Below are 24,485 nucleotides of genomic sequence, written 5' to 3' on the forward strand. Positions count from 1 at the left end.
AAATGGAACTCACTATGAAGTCCAAGCTGGACTTGAACTTGCAGTCATCCTCTGACCTCCATAAGCACAAGTGTGTGCCCACAGACATGTGAACACACACACACACACAGAGACAGCAGTTGTGATGGTCTATACTTGTAATCTCAGAGCTGGGGATGTTGTCTTTTTTTGTTATGCTTGGCTGAGTGTCTAAAAAAAATTTGCTGGGTGCAGTGGCACACATCTCTAATCCTAACACTTGGGAGGCAGAGGCAGGTGGATTTCTGAGTTCGAGGCCAGCCTGGTCTACAAAGTGAGTTCCAGGACAGCCAGGAATGCACAGAGAAACCCCATCACAAAATAAACAAAAAAAATGACAAACAAAATATTTAAAATACAACTAAGGTGGAGTGAGACCTGAGAAAGGCACTTGGGGTTGACTTTAAACTTCTACACACATGCATACACACTCACACATGTGCAGAAACACACACTCACATGGCACTGGAGACTAGGAATGAGGGTGTACACCTGTAACCTGTGCACACTTGGAGACTGAAGTAGAAAGATTACCATCAGTTTGAGGTCCGTCTAATCTAGAATGGAATCCTGTCTCATAATCCTCTTTCCCCAAATCCTTGATGTCAGATGTAGTGGCTCACTCCTGTAATCCCAGCATAAGAAAGGCTGAGTCCAAGGCCTGCTTGGGTTACAGAGTGAGAAGGTGTCTCAAAAAGCTAAGGGCTAGGGGCTGGAGAGGTGCCTCAGTGGGTAAGCGCACTTGCAGCTCTTGCAGAGGATACAGGCTGAGTTCCCAGCATACACTCGTGGCTCATAACTACCGGAAGTCTCGTTCCAGGGGATCTGATGCCTTCTTCTGAAGTCTTCAGGAACCCAGGCACTCACACAATGCCCATACATACATGCAGACAAAATACACACATAAAGGAAAAAGAAATAAATCTATTAAAAAAAAAATCAGGTGGTAGCGGTACACGCCTTTAATCCCAGCACTCTGGAGGCAGAGGCAGGAGGATTTCTGAGTTAGAGGCCAGCCTGGTCCAGTTCCAGGACAGCCAGGACTATGCAGAGAAACCCTGTCTCGAAAAACAAAAACAAACAAAAAAGACTTTATCACTCTCTTAGCGCCCACAGGAGCTGACTGACCTGGAAACAGAAACCTGACCTTGCCTCCCATCACTTCCTGGCTCTCTCTTCTATTCTCTAGACCTATGACAGGCTGCCTCTTTCTGCTGAAACTTTGACCAGGCTAATGCCTTTCTTCCAAACAGGGACCTAACCTGGCCTCTTGACAGCCTTGAGCGGAGCCCATACAGACCCTTTTGAAAAACCCAGGTTCTCCCTGCTATCTGTACCTCCCGACCCCCCACTTCTGCAACCATAGCCTATTTTGGGGCCTCACCTGCCTCTCAGTTTCTGTCCCCAGCAAGGGGAGGTAGGATGAACCTGTTTTAGCTTCTGGTGTGTGAGACCGGAGGCTGGCATAGAGGAGGCCAGGGACAGTGTGCACTGAAGCCTGACCGGTTCAGGGGCGCCTTGCAACCTGGCTGGCCACACTACTGCCCGAGACTCTGGTCCCTTTCCCGGGCCCAGTTCTTCAGAGATTCACTTGGCTCCTTGGGGGTGTAGTCCAGCTAAATGGAGTCTTCCAATTTCTCCAAAACCTACCTTAAAGCCGCAAGGCTTCTTCTCAGTCTCCGGAACAGATTCTCTCTGCCCCCTGGTGGCCAAGTATGGTACGGCCACAGTTGATACCAAAACAAGAGTCCCGACAGGATGCAGCTAGGCTCTTAGGCTTGTGAATCTCCTTCCCATAGTCATCGTGAATCCCTGGGCCCCTTGGGCACCTCAGTGGTCTTCATGCTGAACCCCAGAGACTGCATCTCAGAGATGACGTCCTGTCTGCGTGAGCACTCCAGCTAATGTGGGAAGCTGGCCAGCTTTACTGATGGGGCTGACATGTGGCAGGGACCAGAACTATAAGCAACTGAGGGTGGGCATTCATGAAAATAACTTTTCTCCCTTGGCTTGCTGTGTCCTTCAACTGACTTTTACTGAGGACCAAGAGCTACTTGGCACTACTGTGAATAGCTTTCTCTCGGCTTGATATAGATAACATACATGACTCCTTGTACACAGGGTCCAGAAATGTTAACTCTTTCAAGGACATACAGCTAGAAGTGGTGGACGTGCGGTTTGGGCAGGTTAGGGCTGTCTGTAGGCTAAGGGACTGTGTCTCCGGCCTCCCAGCCTCAACCTCAGACTCCTTCCCCTTTCCTGGTCCTTTCTGCCTCTGTAGGAACTAATCTGTTGACGTTCACCCATCAGGACCTTATCCAGACCTGCAGGACTGACATTCCCATCTAGCAGGCGCTTCATAAACTGTTTGAGCCTGAAGGTACCTTACAGGCCACTTGAGTCATGCTCCTGCCTCCCCAACTGAGTCTCATGTAGCTCAGGCTGACCTTGAACTCACTAAGTAGACATGGCTTTGACCTCTTGATCCTCCTGCCTCCTTCTCCCTAGTCCTGGGATTATAATATAAAAAGCTTTTTATAGGGGGCTGGAGAGATGGCTCATCGGTTAAGGGCCCTGAGTTCAATTTTCAGCAACCATATGATGGTTTCACAACCATCTATACTGGGGTGGGATACCCTCTTCTGCCATTCAGGTGTACATACAGATAGAGCACTCATATTTAAAATAAATACATCTCAAAAAGTAAAGAAGAAAAGAATGATAGCAGAATCCTTTTTGTTTCTGGTGTTGAGGATCAAACCCTGGGCCTCATGAATGTACTGAGTCCTCCCAGCCACTCAGATCCATGGCCTTTTTGACTATGGCCCTGGGGGCAGCTGTGTTCTCAGTAAGCAAGTATAAGGGCAGGTGGAATTAACTGACCCCTCCCTGGGCCGGGCCCAGGTTCCTTTCTATTGGACTCCATGTGGCTCTAAAGACAGATGTGTCTCCCTGTCACTTCTCTTTGCTCTTCCTGAACTGAAAAGATGAGTCTTCCTTTGTAAAGGAGGATGGTGGTAAAGGAAGATGACCGTCTGGCTGGGCTGAACCCAGCACACACCTGGGCACACGAGGCTGGGCGGAGGGGATCCTGAGTGCAAGACCAGCCTGAGACAGTGAGGCTGTCTGGAGAACAGAGTAGGTTTTTAGAGGGAGGAGGGTCTGGCTTCGAGAGGGTGACAGGACTGCTTAGCCCCCTAGATGACCCAGAGAAAGGGAAGTCTTTCCAATGCTCATGGCTGAGAGTGCAGGAGAGATGGATACTCCGACCAGTCTGGCTCTGAAGTGAGTCTGCAGAAGCACGTGGCTGTGGAGGGCGTCGGGATCTATCACAGGTAGTGTGGACGGTGCCAGGCTATTTTTAGTGTGGCATTCAGGAGGCTAGTAACTGCATTCTGACCTAAATCCAAAACTGATGGCAGCCTGGTTTGCTGCGTGCCCAGGAGCCCTGTTAAAATGCCCAGCTGACCCCGGGTCCCAGGTTCAGAGTCAGAGCATTCTGTTTCAATCCTGGAGAAGACACAGAGTCTCCAGTGTCCCTTTGCTTTCTATGCATGAGCATCTGCTGACTTCCAGGGCCCAGCCTCCTCGGCCACTCTCTCTGAGCTAGCCAAGCTGAAGAGACAAAAAAGCCCTGGCCACACGGACTGAGAGCCTTTCGAGGGAGTAGTACTGGTTGCTCAACACTGTATTAACTAAATAAAATGTTTGCTTCCTCCTTCCTTGTAAAATATTCTAAAGATTAATTTTTTAAGCTGGGTGTGGTGGTGCAAACCTTCAATCCCAAACACTCAGGAGGCAGAGGCAGGAGAATCTCTATGAATTCCAGGTCAGCCTGGTCTACACTGTGAGTTTCCAGGATAGCTAGAGCTACATAGCAAAACTGCCTCAAAAAAATAAACCTATAAAATGGAACTTTCAAAGATTTAAAAGAGCATGTTTTGCCTGTGCCATGCATGCCCGCTACCAAGGGAGGCCAGCTGTCAGATCCCATGGGATCAGTTATTGAGTCTTGTGACACCATGTGAGTGCTGGGAACCAAGCCTGTGTCTTCTGCAAGAAGCCAGTTCACAATTTCTGAGCATCTCTCTCTCCAGCCCAAAGTGTTAATTCTACAAAGACACAATGTATTGTTCAAGTTTTACTGGTTTTAGACTTTCTAAGTAAAAATACCCTTTAAATTCTTTTTTTTTTCTTTCTTTCTTTGAGACAGGGTTTCTCTGTATAGCCCTGGATGTCCTGGAACTCACTTTGTAGACCAGGCTGGCCTCGAACTCAGAAATCCACCTGTTTCTGCCTCCTAAGTGCTGGGATTAAAGGCGTGCACCACAACCGCCGGGCACTCTTTAAATTCTTTTTTTTTTTTTTTTTTGGTTTGTCCAGACAGGGTTTCTCTGTGTAGCCTGGCTGTCCTGGAACTCACTCTGTAGACCAGGCTGGCCTTGAACTCAGAAATCCGCCTGCCTCTGCCTCCCAAGTGCTGGGATTAAAGGCGTGTGCCACCAATGCCCAGCACTCTTTAAATTCTTAATAGGGGTGAGGCTGGAGAGATAACTCAGCAGTTAAGAGCACTGACTGCTCTTCCAGAGGTCCTGAGTTCAATTCCCAGCACCCACATTGTGGCTCACAACCATCTGTAATAGGATCTGATGCCCTCTTCTGGTGTGTCTAAAGACAGCTATAGTGTCTTAAGAAAAACCTTAAAAAAAAAACAAAAAAGAACACTTAATAGGGAAAGGGATGTGACTTGGGGCAAAATCATTCTGGCTGGATTCCCACCCCCTCCACTCAGTTGGTTTGGGCAAAAAGCAGCTACTACAGCCTCCAAAAAACTCAATGTAATAAGAATTCTGGAACTTTAGTTTCTTTACACACACACACACACACACACACACACACACACACACACACACACACACACACGGGGGTGGGGGCTGAAGAGATGGCTCAGCAGTTGGGGGCACTGGCTGCTCTTTCAGAGGAAGAGTACCCACAATTCCCAGTACCCACAGGGCAGTTGACAACTGTCTGTAACTCCAAGATCTAACACTCTTACATAGAAATACATTCAAGTAAAACAACAATACACGGAAGATAAATAAATAACTCCCCCCCAGGTTTTTATTTGATGAAATAAATATGATGAGACTATGCTCTTGGTTTAATCCCAGGTGTGGGGAGGTGGCACAGCTTCACGGCAGCTGGCTATGATTTGCTCCTGGCAGAGGTGTAGTTTTGCCAGGTGTAGATCATTTCTGCAATGGTGTGATATTTGACATCCTGGGAATTTTTCAGAGGATTTGTAAGTGCTAGAACCCCGATAAGGTGGGGTTGGTGGCTGTTGGGAGGGAGTAGGTTGAACTGTTAGTAGTGCTCAAAGAAAAAAGAAGAAATTAGATTCAGATCTCTCCTCCCACCCATCTATCCTTTTCCTCCTATGTAGTGATGGGGGTGAAATGGTGGGGGAGGGGGAGAACCTACAAACGAGCAAAGACTAGTTATAAGCAAAGAGGAAACAAATATTAGATTCAGAGATCTCTCTTTTTCCTCTCTATCCTTCTCTCTAGTGATAGAAGTTGAAACTGGGGGTATAAAGGATGGGAAAAAGAACCCACAAAGTAGCAAAGACGGCTACAACTCAACATTCAGATCTCTTGGGTCAACTTAAAGCTAGCTCTAGAGATCTGGGGACTCACATAGCTGTTCCCCAGTGCTGAGACAAAAGACAGGCCTAGGCATCAGACCCAGGCTCTGCACATGTAACCAATGACATACCATCAACACCTGCCTTTAATGAAACCGAAGTTGTTAAATTGAAAGACCAGGAAAAATTCAGACCCCCGAGAACCAAGAATGTAGGTTAGCCCGTTCAGTGACCCTGTTCCAGGAACCGGCCGACCACAAAAGTTAGATTAAAATCCTGAGAACAATCCTGAGAAGCAGGGAGTTTCCCCTTGTGATTTTTAGTACCCCCTTGTCACTTTTCACTGGTATTTTCAGCATTTTCCAATAATGCCCTACCTACCCACTTGGGTTGTGGTTTTTTCCTTTAAATACCCCCTTTCCCAGCTACTCGGGGTCGAACTTCTCTACCCCTGCGTTCGATACGAGTCGACCCAGCGCACTGGTTCCTGACAATAAACCTTGTACAATTGCAGCAAGGTCGGTCTCTCGTGAGTTCTTAGGGGGTCACGTCATCCCGAGACTTGAGTGAGGGTCTGCTCTCTTCAGGGGTCTTTCAAAATGTTTTCAAGCCTTGAGCAATCTTTCCCCATATTAAGGCCATACATATATCCTCCTATGAGTTTTTTCTTTGCAGTTCTGTAGACTGAACACAGCCTTGGAGATGCTCTACCACTGAGCTACACACTAGTGGGTTGGGTGCACCCATGCTGGCATGTATGGAGGTCAGAGGATAAACCTGTATGAGTTGGTTGTCTCCTACCATGGGACTCAGGTTGGCAGGACTGGCAGCAGGCACCTTCATCCCCTCAGAAATCTCACCAATCATCTGCCAAAACATTGTTTTAGCGCTCAAAATAATGGGTTTCCTTATGACAGTTTCTTTGCTCAGACTCCCTTGTTGAATCTTACATCTAATGGGCTCTGGCTAGAGAAAATGGGTTGGAAGACGAGCAAGCCCAGGCTGGATTGACAGAAGAGAAGCTTGCCTACTTAAAAACCGGGGCACTGTCTCCTTCAGAAAGTTAACATTGACGGAGTTATCGGATAAGCCAGGCAGACACCTCTGCTGCCTCCCAGGGGCTGTATGGCCCACAGATGACTAATTCAGACCTCATCTGCAATTTAATGCAGCATAAAGAATAGATGTCACACACCTGTAATTCCGGCAGTCAGCAGACTGAGTCATAAAGATTTCATTTCTGAGACTCGCCTGGGATACATAACAAGAAATTGCCTTTGAAAGTCTCTGTGTGGGGGTGGGTGGGGTGGGGTGGGGATGTCAACTGGGATTTAGGATTTCATAGGCCTCAAGGGTTTTTTTCTTGAGACTGTAGGGTAACATTTTTTCAAAATGGGGTTGTCTACTGAATCAGGTACAATTCATTTGCCTTTTTCCGTGTTCCCCATTTTTGGTCTGAAACAGGGTGTCATGTTGCCCAGGTTCACCTCAAATTTGTCACATAGCCAAAGATGACCTTGAACCTGTTCTGCTTTTTAAAGACTAAATTTGCCTATCCTGTGTGAGCACATATCATCAGCAGAGGCCGTGAGGAGCCAAGAGATCTGCTGGAACTAAAGCCACAGGTGGTTTGAGCCACTTGATGTGGGTGCTGGGAACTGAACCCAGATCCTCTGTAAGAGCAGCAAGCGCTCTTAGCTGTGGAGTGACCCCTCTAGCGGCCCCCGAAATCTTGACTTTTTAAAAAAGATTTATTATACGTAAGTATACTGTATGTTTCTTCAGTCATACCAGAAGAGGACATCGGATCTCATTACGGATGGTTGTGAGCCACCATGATTTCTGGGACTTGAACTCAGGACCGTCGTCAGCAGCGCTCTTAACCGCTAAGCCATCTCACCAGCGCCCACCCCCCCTCCCGACTTTTTTGAGACAGGGTTTTTCTGTGTAGCCTCAGGATCCCAAGCACCTCACCTTCTAAGTGTTAGGATTAGAGGAATGCATCACTGTGCCTGAAGCCATGAGCAAGTTTGACTCTTAATGCATCTCTACCAAAGTGACAAGAACCTGCTATAAATAACTTGTGTGTGTCCCTTAGACCTTTACTACAGGCTGGATATTGGGATCTTCGTCAGAATGAAGCCAAGAAAAGCAAGGAACACAGTGGTGTTTGCTGTGAGCCGTTACTATTCCCATACCTGGATTAGATACTGCGAGTGGAGCCAGCTATCTGAAGCCACAAGGGTCGTGTATGCTACTGGTCTGAGCCTGGACGTTCTGCCTCCTGCATTTGTATGCATCTCTCTGCACTTGCTCCACCTGAATTCACCCTTCTTTGCCAAGGGAAAGGGAAGCTAGGGACTCAGGTTGAGGGATTCTGCAGGGAGCAGTGCTGGGACAGAACTCAGCCAGACACAAGCAGATTGGACACAGGCAGACCTACCGCTAATACTACGAGGTGAGGCTGTGTCCAGGAGCTTGGGGCGGGTAGGTGGAGCAGGAGAGATGGCTCGGGGGTCATGAGCACTCGCTGTTTTTGCAGAACCTTAGTTTCTAGCAACCAAATGTGGTTCACAACCCATCCATAACAAGGTGTGTGCACGGCGGCCACAGAGGTCAGAAGAGGACATCAGATCCCCTGGGAATGGAGTTACAGGCAGTTGTCAGCCACCATGTGGGTGCTGGGAATGGATCCCTGGTCCTTTGCAAGGGTCCAAGTGCTCTTAACTCATCGATGAGGTCTCTCTCCAGCCCCTGGGTGAGCCTTGTTAAGGCAGCTCGGATTTATGCTAGGCCCTTTGTTTCTTGACGTCTCCCGGAGATGAGATATCAAGTAATAGTTATTAGCAGAGTATTGACTAAGGTTATTAAGTGAACTGATGATATTTAAGTGAAGAGAGTAAACAATATTTAAAAAGCATCGATGTCACCCCAAAAGTCCCTTCAGTCCCAAGAGCCTTTGCAGTTCTAAGACCCATATTTAGGAATCATAGCTCATCAGGCTGTTTCCACAGGGAAATGAAAAGTCTTCACAGCTGATTTCCTTTAATTACATCATAAAACAAAATTAGAACATACAGGAACAATAATAGTTACATAACAATTTACTTTATATATTTATATATATAAAAACATATCTTTAGTCCAAAGATTTTTAAAGCAAAAAGAATCGTCTACTGCCTCCTTGGATTTTATTTATTGAAAACAATCCTCACCCCCACATCCTCAGATGCTGGAAGTACGAGGTGTACATACAGTCACTTAGCTAGTGAAAGGTGGCGTGAAGTCCCCACTGGGGAACAGTTCAGGGCCTGGGGAGTGGCCAAGTGTTGGCACAGGCCTGGTGAGAAAACAAGCAAGCAGCAGCCCCCATACAGCGAAGTCCAGGTCAGGCCCAGCAGCTAGGCACAGGGATCACACCGTGACTGCCCTGCTACCCCTCAGGGAGTCAGCGGAGTGGGGGTGCAGGACTGGAGACTGAGTTCTGCAGACAGCACCAGGTACCCATCCATCTGTCCCTGAGCGGCCTGACCGGAAGGGGGTGGTCCTCACAGTGCTCTGAGCTCTGCACAGGCCACATGGGATACTCAGGTCTGTGCCCTCAGGGTCACTGGAAGGTGGGCAAGGCTAAGCTGAACACCAGGAAACAGTAACCGCAAAGAGTTCCTGGGAGGAAGAACAGAGGTGGCCAGAGTGGATAAAACCAACGGAAAAGTGACCTCGAGCCTCTCCCAGATTCCCCTCGGGGTTGTCCTGGTTCTTGGGGTCAGTTCTGGGGTTACAGCAGGGAGGAAGAGCTGGCTGGCCTAAAGATTTTGGGACGTGCCAACAGGATCTAGGTGTCAGTGTGTCAGGTAGGAGTGTGGCAGGGATGGGTCACAGGAATCGGGCTCAGCACTTGTTAGAGATTAACAGTCGTCAGAAATATGTAAGAAAAGATCCTTACAAGGAGCAAGCCTTCCTATGGACACCCAGATGGCGACAGACAGCAAGGCCCTTCTCACTGCTGCAGAGCCAGGGCACTCCTGTCTAACTAATGAGCCACGCCACGCAGTCATTTAGAGGTCCCTGGTCTCCAGGGCTATAAACAGTGAGTGGTTGAATGTTTTGTGGAGCTGAGAGGAAAATGTTAGGGTACAGGAAGAAACATATGTAAGCAGCAAACCAGGGCAGATTGGAGATAACACGACAAACGGAGCAAAAGGATGTAACTTCAAAGATCTCCTGGGACCTGGCAGAGGACACCTGTCTATCACCACCCCTTCCAAGGGGGAGGACTGTTGTCCACTGTCCACACTCCTGTCTTGGTACTAATGCTGTCCCCAGAAGTAAGGAAGCCCTTCTTGCCACCAAAGGGCATGGAGTTGATACCATGAAAAAAACGAAGTAAATGTGTCCCATGGAAAGGAAGTCTTATGAGCACAGGACAGATGCGCTTCCTGAGGCAAAGCATCTCCTCACGAGCCTTGCCTGCCCATGCCATACAGTGGAAAGCGACACTAGGTTTCTGCCTGCTCATGGTTCTTGTTCTACGAGCCACTCTGGCTGAGAAGTACTGACATCTTTGTAAACTTGACTCCACAAAGCCTTAGATCAAACACTCCTGTGGCAGAGACCAAAGACCTGCAGGAGGATGTTCTCCTCGAACCTTCCACGCATGGTTTGTGTAACAAAAGCTTTTCCCTCTCAAATAACTTTCTTAAACTCCCATTCAAGGGAGAGGATGCTAAATAACTGAGAGTTTTCCAGAGATGCAGAAACGATGTGCAGAGAAATCAGAGCGCACAACACTGTGAACCAGGCTCCAATGGGAAACCCCAGAAGCTCTGTCTCCTGTCTCCTGTGGTTTCCAGCAGGTAAAAAGAATAAGGCAGGGTTACAGCAGCCAGTGCTTAAATAGCATATATATATATTTAATTTTTTTTCTTGCTGGAGAATGAAGATGTAGAGTCAGGTCTTTTGGATATTGTATTTACAGCCAGATTTTATTCTCAAATCAGCAGGGCTAATCATGCCCTATTGATAGATAACACTGCTTTCTGCATCTTCTGATGCAGACTTAAGACAAAAATAAATGTGAGCAGGTTTGTGACTCCTACTTCCCCTCATCCCTCTAACTTAAGACTTGTTTGTCTTCAAGTCTTCAAGAAGGCTGGGCTTATCCTCTGGTCTGTCAGCAGAAACCACAGCACAGAAACCCACCTGTACAACTCAGAGAAGGTTCAGGGCTCATTCCTTGTCTACCCTCTCACTTATGACTCCATGAGCTGCCTGACTTTAGAGCCATCAGCCTTGGATTTTACATAATCCTTTCTATTAACGCACATGGATCCCATGGTACATCCGTGGAAGTCACAACAATTCCCAGCCGGCATTACCGCTCCTTCACCATCACAAACAGGTTGTCAGACTTGGCCTGCAAACAGTGCTTACCTGCCGAGCCATCTCAACAGTCCAAGGTCAGTCATGATCTATGAGGCCTTCCAAGTCTCAATGCCCACGGACAGGCAGGGAGTCTCTCTCTTCTTTTCAGTGACAACTCTCCTACGCCCTAACAATGCCAAGTCAAGGCATGTTTTCAAACACATTTTAGAAGACAACTGAAAATATCAAATAGACTTCAAATAGTCTACACAGCTACAAATAGTCCAGACTGGACGTCAGTGGCCCACAGCTACAACAAACATTCCAAACGGTACAGAACACCCCAAACAAAGCATGGTAAGTCACTCAACAACATTCCCTGGGAAACGCTTAAAACACCATCTCGGACTTACATGCCTGCTACCTACCTAGTAGACACAGAAATCTCACTGGAAATCTACAAAAACAAACTGAGGGATACTTTCACCTCCAGAAAGGCTGTCAGGGTGAGGGCAGGGCCAGTCACCGCATTTCTAAAACATTAAGCAGAGCAGAGCGGTTTAATACTTCAAACACTGGGGGAGAGGTCATGTTAGGTCCCTTTACTCCTCAGAGCCAGTTAGATCTCAAATTCAACTCCAAGTCCAACCCCCAACCCCACGGACCATCACCTGAGAACTATCCCAAGCCACTGCCACTCCCCTGTGCTGTGCTCAGTTCTGCCCACGACAGCTTGCTGTGAGCAGGGAAAGGAATCCAAGGATGCTAGACTGGATGCCACAATGCTTTAGACACAGGGCAGGGCGGGTGCTGGAAGAACTGGAGAGATCAGTGGCTACATTTGCAGGTCTAATAAAGCGGCAGCAGCAAATGGGGGCAGGATATTCCAGATGACGCAGGGGAGCGGAGCCTACAATGGACGTTGTCTATTCAAGATCTTTCTCCATATTAGCAATCCCTCCTGGCCACCTGGAGGCTTAGGGCACCATCTTTGAGGGTACCTTATTCTTCCTTTTGCTTGGCTTGCTTAAGCAGTGTCACAGTGTAGCTGAGGCTGATCTCACTCAGGCCTCATTTTTTTTCTTTCCCCATTGTAAAAGGCATGTTTGGGAGTGGGTGTAAAATGAGACAAATGGACCACCAGGCTTCCCCCCGCCCCCCACCTCCTTGCTATGTACTCCAATCTGGTCAGGTACAGGCAGCAGCCCTCCAGCCTCTGCATCTCCTGTGTCGAGATATAGGCACAAACCACTATACCTCACTCTCCCTCTTTTATATCCATACTGTGAAGTGCAGGCACGTACATGCCACACCTTGTATGGAGGTCACAGGACAATTCTCCCTCCACACCTTGGTACGGCGGGGTCTGTTTTGCTTGTCAGTGTTATGTGCTCCAGGTTGGAGATGGAGGGCCCTCAGGCTTCTGGCGGATTTTCCTGCCTCCGCCCACCACCCATCTGCCAACAGGAGTGCTGGTATCAGACTCACAGCCCCCAATCAGCTTTCTCAAAAAGGAACTTTTCACGCTAATCCTTACTAGAACTGATGATTACAGCTCAGCGTCTGCTTAATGCTTGAGAAGGCCCCGGGCTCCACACATGGTCCGTCCTAAAACAACCCCAAACCTATCAACCCAACCAAAACCCTATCCAATTCTTACAAGTATTCCGCATGTGGGAGCTGGCACTTGGATTCAGAGGTCAGTGCTTCTCTATGCTCCTCTATGCATGATGGGCCTGCGTTACTTAAGAAAGGAATATGACGCCCGCTTGACCATGTGCGGCCAGAGCTGTGCATCAGCAGACCCCTCATCCCTCCTTTTGACTCGTGTTCTTGGCCTAGAAAGGTGGTGATTTGCCTTACCAGCAGGGGTCACCAAGACAAAGCCAACAAACCTGCGTGTAGCAACACTCTGAGCAGGCAGACAGCGTTTTCAAGACTTCTGACACACTAGTAGTTAGGAAACTCATTCAAACTTGAATGCATACCAAAGAGTTCCTGAATGACTCAGACTGGGGCAATCAGAGTCTGCTACCTGTTCAGTGTTCAGGTCTTACTGTCAACTTATTAGGCACTTAGGGGAAAAAAAAAAACCCCAAACGATATAGTTTAGAGCTGATAGTCCCTCACCTTCTTTTGATTTTGTTTGAAAGACCTAGGGTATCTACATTTGCAAGTGTGTATGTGAGCTAGTGTGCCTAACTTTATAATCCTAGCAGTAAGGAGGCCAAGACAAGATTCCAGGCCAGCCAGAGCTACAGAGTATAAGCCTTTGTCTGGGGCGATGGGGTGTGTGTGGGGGGGAGGGGGGGTAGGAGGTACCCAGTCTGGGGAAGCAGTACTAGCCACGAGTCCCAGCCGCTGAAGTGGAGGGTAACTGGAGTCCAGGTGACTGAGACCAGTCAGGTGAGCAATGTAACAAGACGGTCTCAGAGGAAAAAGGAGATTTCTCTCAAGGTAATTTGAACATAAAGGGGAAAAGGAATAAAAACACAAGTAATTTAGCTTTCAAAAGAGCATAATAAAATAAGATTTTCAATAAGTTTAATACAATAAATAAATGTGGGAGTATAGCGTTCGAGGGCCTTCCATCTGATTGTTTTCTACAGTAATGAGAAATCCATCAGACTTTCTTCCTATATATTCTGACAGAACCTGCACCTATGGCATGAAACAGCCCTCCCTTTTAACATGCCAGGGTCACAGGCTTGCACACTCAGGTCCCAAAAGCCCCTCTCCCAATACTCTAATGAACACACACAAAGCTTCTACCATCGGGGTTTAGAAATATGCCTTAAAACTCATCTCATTTCTCCCATTCTCTGTGTGTTTCTCTGAAGAGGCTTTTTCTTGACTGAGCCATAGGTACTAACCTTGTTCCCTCTGCTCTGGTGTCAGGTGCTCAGGCTTGGTAGACTCTGAGCCCCCCACTCCCTCTCCAGCCTTGGTAGACTCTGAGCCCCCCACTCCCTCTCCAGCCTTGGTAGACTCTGAGCCCCCCACTCCCTCTCCAGCCTTGGTAGACTGAGCCCCCCACTCCCTCTCCAGCCTTGGTAGACTCTGAGCCCCCCACTCCCTCTCCAGCCTTGGTAGACTCTGAGCCCCCCACTCCCTCTCCAGCCTTGGTAGACTCTGAGCCCCCCACTCCCTCTCCAGCCTTGGTAGACTCTGAGCCCCCACTCCCTCTCTGGGCTCTCTGGCTGCCCCAGTGCTCCTAGCTGGCTGCTTTCATGTCCCCTTTCTGAGGAAGTCTGCAGAGACAGCGGAGATGCTTAGGTCTTCTATTAACGTTAACACAGCAGCCAGCTATTACAGGACTCTTCTTGTATCCCTCCTGGGATTAGTTGTGGGAGGAGACCAAGAAACCAAAAGCAGCCCCCCCCCCCCCCCCAGCACTGCTGCAAAGCAAGTAACTCAAGTAACTCAGACAGGCAGAGGCCACACCCACCGCCTGCTGGCACAGGACACACCCACCGCCTGCTGGCACAGGATACTGGTCATTTGTGCTGGAGCTTGGGTAGCCGGGAATCCAGGCTCAGCTTGGGATTCATCACCCACCCTACACACTGCTGCACTTCTCTTGTAAGCTCAGTGAGTTTAGAAGGAAGGAAATGTGGGGGTGGGGTGGGGCAGCACGTGGGGGACAGCGCACAGCGTGCAAACCAGCATACAGCATAGGATACAACAGAAACCCTAAGGAAAGTTTTTTTCCATCCAAACAGTCCGACTATTTCTTATCATAACTTTCCTGCTTTTGTTAGAATTTCTTTCCAGACTGGCAAAGATTCAGGCAGGGTCCCCTGATGGTAAAAGTTAGATTAAAAAAATATTTATTGATGTTTCTTTTAAAAATGTTTGGTGACCCCAACTAATTCATCCAAAATGCAAACTGTAAACACAACAAATAGCAACATAGTAACAATCGAGTGGGCAGCATCCTGAGGACAGACTGAAGGAGAGGGGGAGGGAGAGAGAGACAGAGAGAGAGACAGAGAGAGCGCGAGCGAGCGCGGGTGGCAGTGAGCGAGAGAACCGGGTGCAGTGACATACAGTGACAAACTGAGCAGATAAGAAAAGGAATTCTATTTGGACCCCAGTGATTTCAATGCAGCCGCTAAAAAAACCTCTGGGTCAAATACTCAAACACCAGATGAAAGGATGAGTTTCTCTGTGAACATGCTCAGCATGTCAGCACGGGAACAAGGAAGCCCACGAGTCTCCCAATGGATGGCTACCATTTCTAGGATGTGGAGAAGTTTTCTTTCTGGTCCCTGGATAAATCATATATTGTTTTCCATGCTACCTCTCACCTTGGAGGATCATAGTTACTGTTCCAAACCCCCCACAGAAACCCCTTAATAAAATGAAGAAACCACAGAAGCAGTAACACTGGGCTCTGCTGGAATGTCCCCTCCCTCTACCGTGGCCTGCGATTGTTTCTGGGCATGTCCAACAGGAATGCTTAGGTTTTACCAACCCACTTGTTACAGCCGGCATGAACTTCAGAGCCATGGTCCCAGAACCACAGCAGATGGGGTGAGGACGCCTGTGCCTGTGTATGTGCGGCTCTGGGGATCTGGACGCTGCCCTCACTTTGTAACCCTTGCCCAGAATGCTGGGGTCGCTTCCACCGGAGAGACTCCACGGTATGTCTAGAAGTGTCATTAAATACTCAGTTCAACATGGTGGGCCACCCCGCTGTCATAGGATGATGCAGCACCTGCAGAAGCGCTGTCTGCTGCCCCCGACTGATGGGGGCGGAGTGACAGGGGCGAAGTAGGCGTGGACTTTAATGTTGGGTAAATGGGTCTGAAACAAGACAGAAAACATTATGAGAGAGTGCTTACAGAGGGCGAGATCACAACGCTGCCTCTTAGAGAAACCAAGGGGCTGACTGCTGAGAGCAGGGATGCTAAGCTCCCCTAGGATGCACAAAGGCCGGGCTTTACTCTCTTCTATAGAGGGGAAGGGAATGAAAACAAGTTAATTTCTCATCTTGTCCCAAAGGGACTCCCAGTTAGGATCCCATGGCTGGAAGAAGCTAGGCAACTTTAAAACAATTTACTTATTGAATCAAAACATGTTTCTAGTCTTTATCTGAATACTTATGAGGTTTAAGACATGTGAGAGGGTCCAAAAGCGGGGATCCTACCTTTAGACACCCCTCAGTTGCTAAGTAAAAGGGAACACCAAGATACCAGTAAACAAAGATGCTGGGGCTGCCCATGGCTGTCTGTACTGTTGATGCAAGGTCTCCGCCACTCCAAGAACCCCTTTTCTGTGTTGTGGGAGGTGTTTCCTGAGGCAAATGTGGAGATGTTCAATCTCCAGTCCTCCTTGTACATGCTGGGCAAACTCTCTGCCCCTAATGTCATCTTCCAGCCTTTCTTGTGGATGTGAGCTTACTTCACTGTCCAGACTGGCACCTGGCACTTCACTTACGATTCTCCCCTCAGCCTCCTGGTTACCAGGATGCACGCCACACCCTGGCAGGCATTTACTCTGTCATGTCTGTCTTCCCTTCAGAACCAAATTCTAGCATGGAGTTTTTTTGGTTGTTAGTTTGTCTGTTCTCTGGGGATTGGTGAAGGCCTGGACACTACCACCCAGACGTCTTCCCTTCAGGGGCATTTTCCTACCAGTTCCACCTGACATACAGGTGGAGTCTACCCTGAGGTTTGCTTGCTAACTATCCAAGGAAATGAAAACAGAAATCAAGAGACACTCAGGAAGAAGGCGGGGCGGGGCCAGCCATCAGTGCTCTTTACCCTGAGTCTCTTGATGCCAGCCCGGGTGATCTGCTGGCAGTCATAGAGTTCTATTCGCTCAAGGCTGTGACAGCTCTTCAAGTGCTCCAGGGATGCATCGGTGATTAGTGGGCAGTTGTCCAGCTCTATCACCTCCAGCTGGTCATGGGCACAGGCCCCGTTCCCTAGGTGACGGATTCCATCGTCTGTGATCAGCTCACAGTGAGAAAGACTCTGTAACCAGAGAGAGCAAAGATGGACAACCAAGCAGCTTCTGGCATTGCTCTTGCCACACACTTATGTCAAATCCCAATGCAGGCGATTCTGGTTGGTCCTGGTGAATACACAGCCATCTAGAGCCATTCATGAAGGAACAAGACTATAAATCAGAACTGACTGACTCACTGCCTTCTGCCCTCAGCAGCTATGACTAAGGCTTTTTTTTTTAATAATTACAAATTTATTTTGTGAATTTATGGAATGACTATGAACTATTTCACAAGGTAAGATAGCCTTAAAAATTACCTACCCTCACAAGGTATGATAGCACACCCCTTTTACTTTCAGCAGAGGCAGGAGGAACTCTTAGGAGTTCAAGGCCAACCTGGTCTACAGATCAAGTTCTAAGACAGCCAGAGCTACACAGTAAGATCATGGTGTCACAAACACACAAATCCATTCTCCAAATTAACACTTTCTTATCTATAGGACAAAACAGGGCCCAAGCTTTTTATATACAAACTTTTAGGAAGTTGGAACTAAATACTGACTACCCAATTCAGGGCACAAATGCACACTTAGCTAAGATGTTTTTTATGGCTATTAGGTACTGGTATCTTACACATAACCTGACCCACCAAACATATAAGGGTTCTGTATTCTGTTCTGGACAGAGAACCATCAACCAAAATAACTCCTATAGACTCACTCACATCAGGAGCCAGAGGAATGTGTCCTGTGAAGGTGGGTCGACTCTAGGTTCTTGTTCTGCAAATGCACATCACTACATAATCCAGGTTGGCCTCAAACTCCAGGTGATCCTCCTGCCTCAGCCTCCCGAGAGCTGGGATTATAGGCATATGCCACTACACCTCATTAGCAGTATGTCTTCAACCTCTAGGTTGGGGACAGTGAGATGGCTCAATGGCTCAGTGGATAAAAGGATTTGTTTCCAAGCCTTGTGACCTAAGTTTGTTCCCCAGAACCTACATAGAGGTGCCTGGAGTGAATGAATTCCAGAACATAGTTATCCCCTGACCACGTGTGCACACCCACACTATGTACACACATGCACACACAACAATCAAGAGTTTAATCCCCAGCACCCACATGGTGGCTTATAATGATATATATATATAAAACCCTAGTTCCAGAGGATCCAATAGGAACAAACATAAATGGTGCATATCCATGCATACAGGCAAAGAAACCATACACAAAAAGTAAAATAAATCCAAAAGTTTTCTGGGTAAATAAATTTAAAGTAAAACAGTAGAAGTCAAACTCACCAACACTTGAAGCCGAGGACAGTGAATGGAAAGCTGGATTAATGTGCTATCCGTGATCTACAAAAAAAAACCAAGTAAATTTGTTTACAGGTAAAATTATATTAATTTAGATGCAATTCATGAATTAATACCCTATGCAACTCTCCTTCTAATTCAGGTATCATTAAATAACAGGCCTTAGGGCTTCAGGCCCACACGCTGCCTGAGCCAGAAAGACAATACTGATCAAAAATTTTATTTATTTATTTACTTCTCAAACTTTCCCCCCAAGAGATAAGGGTTTCTCTGGTAGCCCTGGCTTTCCAGGAACTCATCCTGTAGACCAGGCTGGCCACAGAGATCCACCTACCTCTGTCTCCTTAGTGCTTGGATTAAAAGTGTGTGCCACCACTGTCTGGCTCAGACATGGTTTTCAACAGAGATCAGGTGCTTCCAGACCACCAGTGCTGGCTCACTGGTTAAGAGCACTGGCTGCTTTTCCAGAGGACCAGGGTTCAATTCCCAGCATCCATACCACAATTGTAGCTCCAGTCCCAGGGGACCTCTTCATCATGCTTTTTGAAAGAACGATTTGCCTAAATTGCCAGTCAGTGACTCTTTTCAAACCCCTATCCAACCTTCGTGTCTACGACAGGGCTTGAGAGGATCTGAAATACGGCAGGGACAGAGGGAAGCAGATAGACTCAAAGGGACCAATTCTGGAGCAGACACAGCATTTAGCATGAACAAGAGGCGAATGAAGGGGAGACACTCATTTAACAGTAGACAGCAGCTGTCACGTAGCATCTGGACAATGATTTTATACTGTAAACACCAATTCCTGCTGTGCCTGGAAGTCACCTCAGTAAGTGGAAGATCAACACCACTGCTGGGTGCTTTGGTGTCCTGTGTAGGGAGCGGGTTGGGCATTCTGTAGCACACAGACGGTGTCTACCACAAATGTGCTGAGAAGAAAATCGCAGTCTTACCTGCACACATTCTTCTAGGTCCATCTTCTCAAGCTCATGGCAATTCTACAAAGTATAAAGCCATACACTTTAGTATAAAGCACTGGTACATCATAAAAGTAAAGAAACCCGAAGACGACTGGAGAGATGGCTCAGTGGTTAAGAGCACCAACTGCTCTTCCAGAGGTCCTGAGTTCAATTCCCGCAACCACATGGTGGCTCACAACCATCTGTAATGGAATCTGATGCCCTCTTCTGGTGTGTCTGAATGAGAGCAACAGTGTACTCATATACATAAAATAAAGAAATAAATCTTGGGCTGGTGAGATGGCTCAGTGGTTAAGAGCACTGACTGCTCTACTGAAGGTCCCGAGTTCAAATCCCAGCAACCACATGGTGGCTCACAACCATCTGTAAAAAGATATGACTCCCTCTTCTGGTGTGTCTGAAGACAGCTACAGTGTACTTACATATAATAAATAAATAAATCTTAAAAAAAAAAAAAAAAAAAAGAAAGAAACCCGAAGACAGTGATCAAATCAGAGTGGTTCAGTTGCTGTCATCCCAGTGCCGCTCTATCACACTCTGTTGGGTTTTTGACATAGGGTCTTGCTCTGTGGACCAGGCTGTTCTCAATATCCCGCTGCCTCAGGTCCCCAAGAGCTGAGACTGATTATAAATGTACACCATCTTCCCTGGGTCAATTACTTCATACTTTTTTTTCCCCGATAGTTCATACTTTTACGTATTTTACATTGAACATTTTATAAATCCAAAGGAGTAATTTTGCAAAAAATTAGTACTATGCTAACACAGATCTTTTTAACTAAAAAGTAGTTCAATAAAAATTAGTTTGGAGAGGCTGGAGAGATGGTTCAGTAGTTAAGAGCACTAACTGCTCTTCCAGAGGTCCTGAGTTCAATTCCCAGCAACCACATGGTGGCTCACAACCATCTGTAATGGGATTCAATGCCCTCTTCTGCTGTGTCTGTCTGTCTGTCTGTCTGTCTCTTTTTTTTCCAGACAGGGTTTCTCTGTGTAGCCCTGGCTGTCCTGGAACTCACTCTGTAGACCAGGCTGGCCTCGAACTCAGAAATCCGCCTGCCTCTGCCTCCCAAATGCTGGGATTAAAGGCATGCACCACCACTGCCTGGCTAAAATAAATCTTAAAACGAAGGTCCTGAGTTCAAATCCCAGAAACCACATAGTGGCTTACAACCATCTGTAATGAGATCTGATGCTTTCTTAAAAAGAACAAGAAAAAAATTTTTTAAAAAAGAAAAAACAAAAACAAAGAAAAAAAAAGGTTAAAAAATTACTTTGTTTGGAAGAGAAACGTTTTATTTGCTTTTTTGCGAGGCATGCTGGCCTTCACCTTATCAGTACTTCATAGATCAGCCTGAAAGCAAATTGCATTCCCCTTATTTTTCAATACCAACCAAAGTCAACATAATTTAAAATGTTGAGTGAGGCTGATCTGAGTTAGAAGCCAGCCTGGTCTACAGAGGGAGTTCTAGGACAGCCAGGACTACACAGAGAAACCCTGTCTCGGAAAAAGAAAAATGCAAGCAAGTGTGGTTATTCTACAGTGATTTATATAAACCACAGAAAGTATTAAAATTCTCTGGAAAAAGACTCTTATGTCTGGTATATTATTAACCATCTCCTTAAACAGTTCTCTTGCTCATCACATACTAAACAACATTGCTTTATAAAGTACAAGGAAATCCCTGTTTCACTGTCATTCACTATCTTAGTGAAACTGGAGAAATCAAGTCTCAACAGAGAGCGCCATGTGCCATGCTCTCTAACACACGTCTGTACTTCCCAAGCCAGCCGCAGGTTCTAGTGGCCCGTGGTCTCCTGTCTCACACCTACCCAGTCCTGCCGCCTTGCTGGTTCTTTCTTTGCTGCTTTCTCTGAAATAATCCTCCCCCCACCCAACAAAAAAAAAAACAAACAAAAAAAAAAACAACAACAACAAAAAAAAAAACCAAAGCCCGCTATGAAAACCAACTGCAGAACCTTAAAAAACTCTTACCCTGGCTAGGGTAGTGAAGCCCACATCTGTTAACTGGGAACATCTGGCCACTTCTAATATTCTGTTAAAAGAACAAAGTGAAAAGAAAGTTAGGCTCCTGGTTCCTGAAACCCAGTTTTATTAAAACAACAGTAATTTGAGAAAGCAATCTTTATTCTCTGACTCTCATTATACAGTATGACATTAGTGACTACACAAGTTTGTGCATAATCTCATTTTCACGGAGTTATCAAGTGGTCCTGTCAACACCACACTTCAGGGTGATGCAATCAAAGAATATAGAGGAATAGAACTGAAGCTGGGAGTTAATGCCAAATTGCATTAAACACCTTCTTGATGGCATATTGCTTACCCCAGAGGGCAGCCTGCTCCTAGAAAACAAAGGAGATGGAGATAAATACTCTGTTTCAGGGCATCTGTTGCTGAAGTAACTATTTTCTGTCTTTCACACAGGTCGCAGCAGATTTCACTTGCTTTAAAAAATGCAAGAGGACTGCTGGAGTACAGGTCTGTCCCAACATGAAACCCTCCGCTGGAGGCTGCCCATCTCCTCCCACAGAAGGCAGCCATTCTCTTAGCTAACACTGTCCTCAAACCACTCACAGAGTAGGAGTTCACGGTCTGTTAAAACCTGGTAGTGACTGTCCTGTATGACAGCACCAAACATGTTTCCTTAAAAACCCTTACAACCAAAGTTAAAAAATTAAGCCAAAACAAAGTAAACCACAAAAACCATAAATTAGCGTTGTAGGGAGAATAGGGTATGACAAGACAGCCTGTGATGGTCACAGCGGAACACAGAGAAAGTAGAGCTGAAATTTAAAGTAAAGAAGGCTATCATGAACTGCTTTGGTTCCTAGAGGTCGGTTACCTGTTCCCTCCCTCCCTGAGGACAGCCTTTACTCTAGACTGAAGGTGGAGGTAAGGAACCTCCACGTTTTCAGCCGTTGTGGCTGGCCCATCACTGGGAGAGCATGGGAAGTCTTAGACATGCCAGCGTGCCTGTCTCAGATGCCTGCTCACCCACTTGCTGCCTATTGGCCTTTGAGCAGGTCACTTCACCCCCTTCTCCTGGACCTTGCTTGGCTTTTTCTTCTATGATGTGAAGATAGAAACAGTGCTTCACACTAGAGATCAGCATTTGTAAGCCCCTAAAGCCATACCTAACTATCCTTGTGAGTCACAAACACTAGGAAACAATGTTATGCATGTTTTTTCTGTCTGGACTATGGTTTGATACTATGTGCATCCTAACAGAAAATTCTAAGAAAACATCCAGACAGAGTTACAGAGTAACAAAGCTGTTCTAAATAATAAACCTGGCTGCCCGTGGGCCGTTAGTCCTACCACTTGGGAAACGGAAGCAGGTAAATCTGAGTTTAAAGCCAGCCTGGTTTATATAATGAATTCCAGGACAGCCTACATAATAGATACCCTGCTTCAAAATGAATGAATGAATGAATGAATGAATGAATGAATGATAGTAAACACACGAACTTCTACAGAACTAAAAAAATCTTCTATGGATTACAAAGACATAAGTGACCTCAGGGTGGGCTTTAAGATGTGGAGAAAGGAATTTTAAGGATTTTTCCTACAATGACCAAGATCCTACAAGATTCCTACAAGATCCCTTGGGGATTCATGTCATTTACATGTCATCACAGAACAAAGCCAGCAGGACAACAGCAACAAGGGTGGTGACATTGCTGTCTGTTTAAAGGCTCAAAATGCCAAAAGGACCACGGCAGCTTCTTCTTCCCTTGATTTTTTTGAGCTAAATAAACAACGTTTACCTAAGTCGAGGGCAGTTCTGACCTAGAGCGTTCAGGATGGCATCTGTGATATTGGAGCACCCAGAGGCACAGAGGGACTGCAACTTATGACACCCTCTGCATATGGTAATGAGACCTTCATCTGTGATTTGCTAAAACACAAAAGTGAGAAGAATCAATAAACACTACTTACAGAACAAAACAAACCAACAAATAAACACAGACACACACTTGTGAAGGCAGCATGGTCACTGGGCACCCAAGCCCAGCTCCCTCCAGCTCCCTGCAGCCAGCTCCTGCCAGTGCAGGCTGTGGCTGCGCTCACACTCTGTGTGAGATCACGGTGAGGACCCATAAAAGCTTTAAAACCTAAAAATGAGTAAGAACCAGTCTTTTTGTTTTGCTTTGTTTGTTTTGTTTCTGAGATAAGGTTTCACTGTGTAGCTCTGGCTGTTCTGGAACTCAGAGATGCTCCTGCCTCTGCCTCCTGAGTGCAGTGATTAATGGTGTGTGCCACGGTGCCCAGCTAAGGACAGCAGTCTTTTAATAGTATAAACATGGTTACCAGTATAGCTGAAAATTAATACAAAAATAAATTGTGAGTGGCTACAATCTCACCATAGCATCTACTTATTTATATTTTTAGAACAAATATCCCAACTATGTAACTAAATAGATGTGTTTAATTCAGATATAAATTAGTCATTTAAATAACTTTGAAGTAAATTAACATTTTGAAACTTCAAAAATGTTACACTTAAGTAAAACGTCACAATAGGGTGTTTGGGCATACACCAATAACCCCAACACTGTAAGGACCAGTCAGAAGGATTTTAAGTTCATGGACACCTGGACTACATAATCAGACCATGTTGCAGCAAATAAATAAATAAATAAATAAATAAATAAATAAATAGGGACATGTAACATCTGTGCTGGTCTCACTGTATAGCTCAGGTTTGCTTTGAATTCATCCAATTCTGCTTCAGGTTTTAAATGCTGGGATTACAGGTATGAATCACTATGGGGCCTACTAGCTGGTCTAAAACATAGCACATGCTGGCATTCACTTATGATCTTCCTGTCCTAACCCACTCAGTGCTGGGGTTTTGGTCCCAGGATTATAGGTGTGCATCACTATGACTGTAAGCCCCTGGTTTTTTGTTTTTTTTTCAAGACAGGGTTTTCTCTGTGCAGCCCTGGCTGTCCTAGAACTCACTTTGTAGACCAGGCTGGCCTCAAACTCAGAAATCCACCTGCTTCTGCCTCCCAAGTGCTGGGATTAAAGGTGTGCGCCACCATGCCCGGCTAAGCCACTGGTTCTGATGAACTTTGTAACAACGTCACTGAGGAATTGCTAATACAGAAACATTGTGGTAAGGGGTACTTACTAAGCAAGTTTAATAACATCACTGAGGAATTACTAATACAGAAACATTGT

General features: G+C 46.4%; 1 protein-coding gene across 4 annotated transcripts in view; it reads right to left on the reverse strand.

The window, feature by feature from the left end:
- Positions 1-8,690: 8,690 nt before the first annotated feature.
- Positions 8,691-24,485, reverse strand: part of Fbxl20 (F-box and leucine-rich repeat protein 20) — a 68,368-nt gene continuing 52,573 nt past the window's right edge. For all 4 annotated transcript variants that reach the window (XM_006534299.4, XM_006534298.4, XM_030246362.1 and 1 more), the window contains 6 exons: positions 23,066-23,196; positions 21,270-21,330; positions 19,250-19,294; positions 18,282-18,338; positions 16,795-17,007; positions 8,691-15,835 (listed from right to left, as the gene is read on the reverse strand). In XM_006534299.4, coding sequence (XP_006534362.1) covers positions 15,728-15,835; positions 16,795-17,007; positions 18,282-18,338; positions 19,250-19,294; positions 21,270-21,330; positions 23,066-23,196 — 615 coding nt within the window. In that variant the 3' untranslated portion in view covers positions 8,691-15,727. The remainder of the gene's footprint in view (positions 15,836-16,794; positions 17,008-18,281; positions 18,339-19,249; positions 19,295-21,269; positions 21,331-23,065; positions 23,197-24,485) is intronic.

Source organism: Mus musculus, chromosome 11, assembly GCF_000001635.26.
Source record: "Mus musculus strain C57BL/6J chromosome 11, GRCm38.p6 C57BL/6J".
Taxonomy (NCBI): Eukaryota; Metazoa; Chordata; class Mammalia; order Rodentia; family Muridae; genus Mus; species Mus musculus.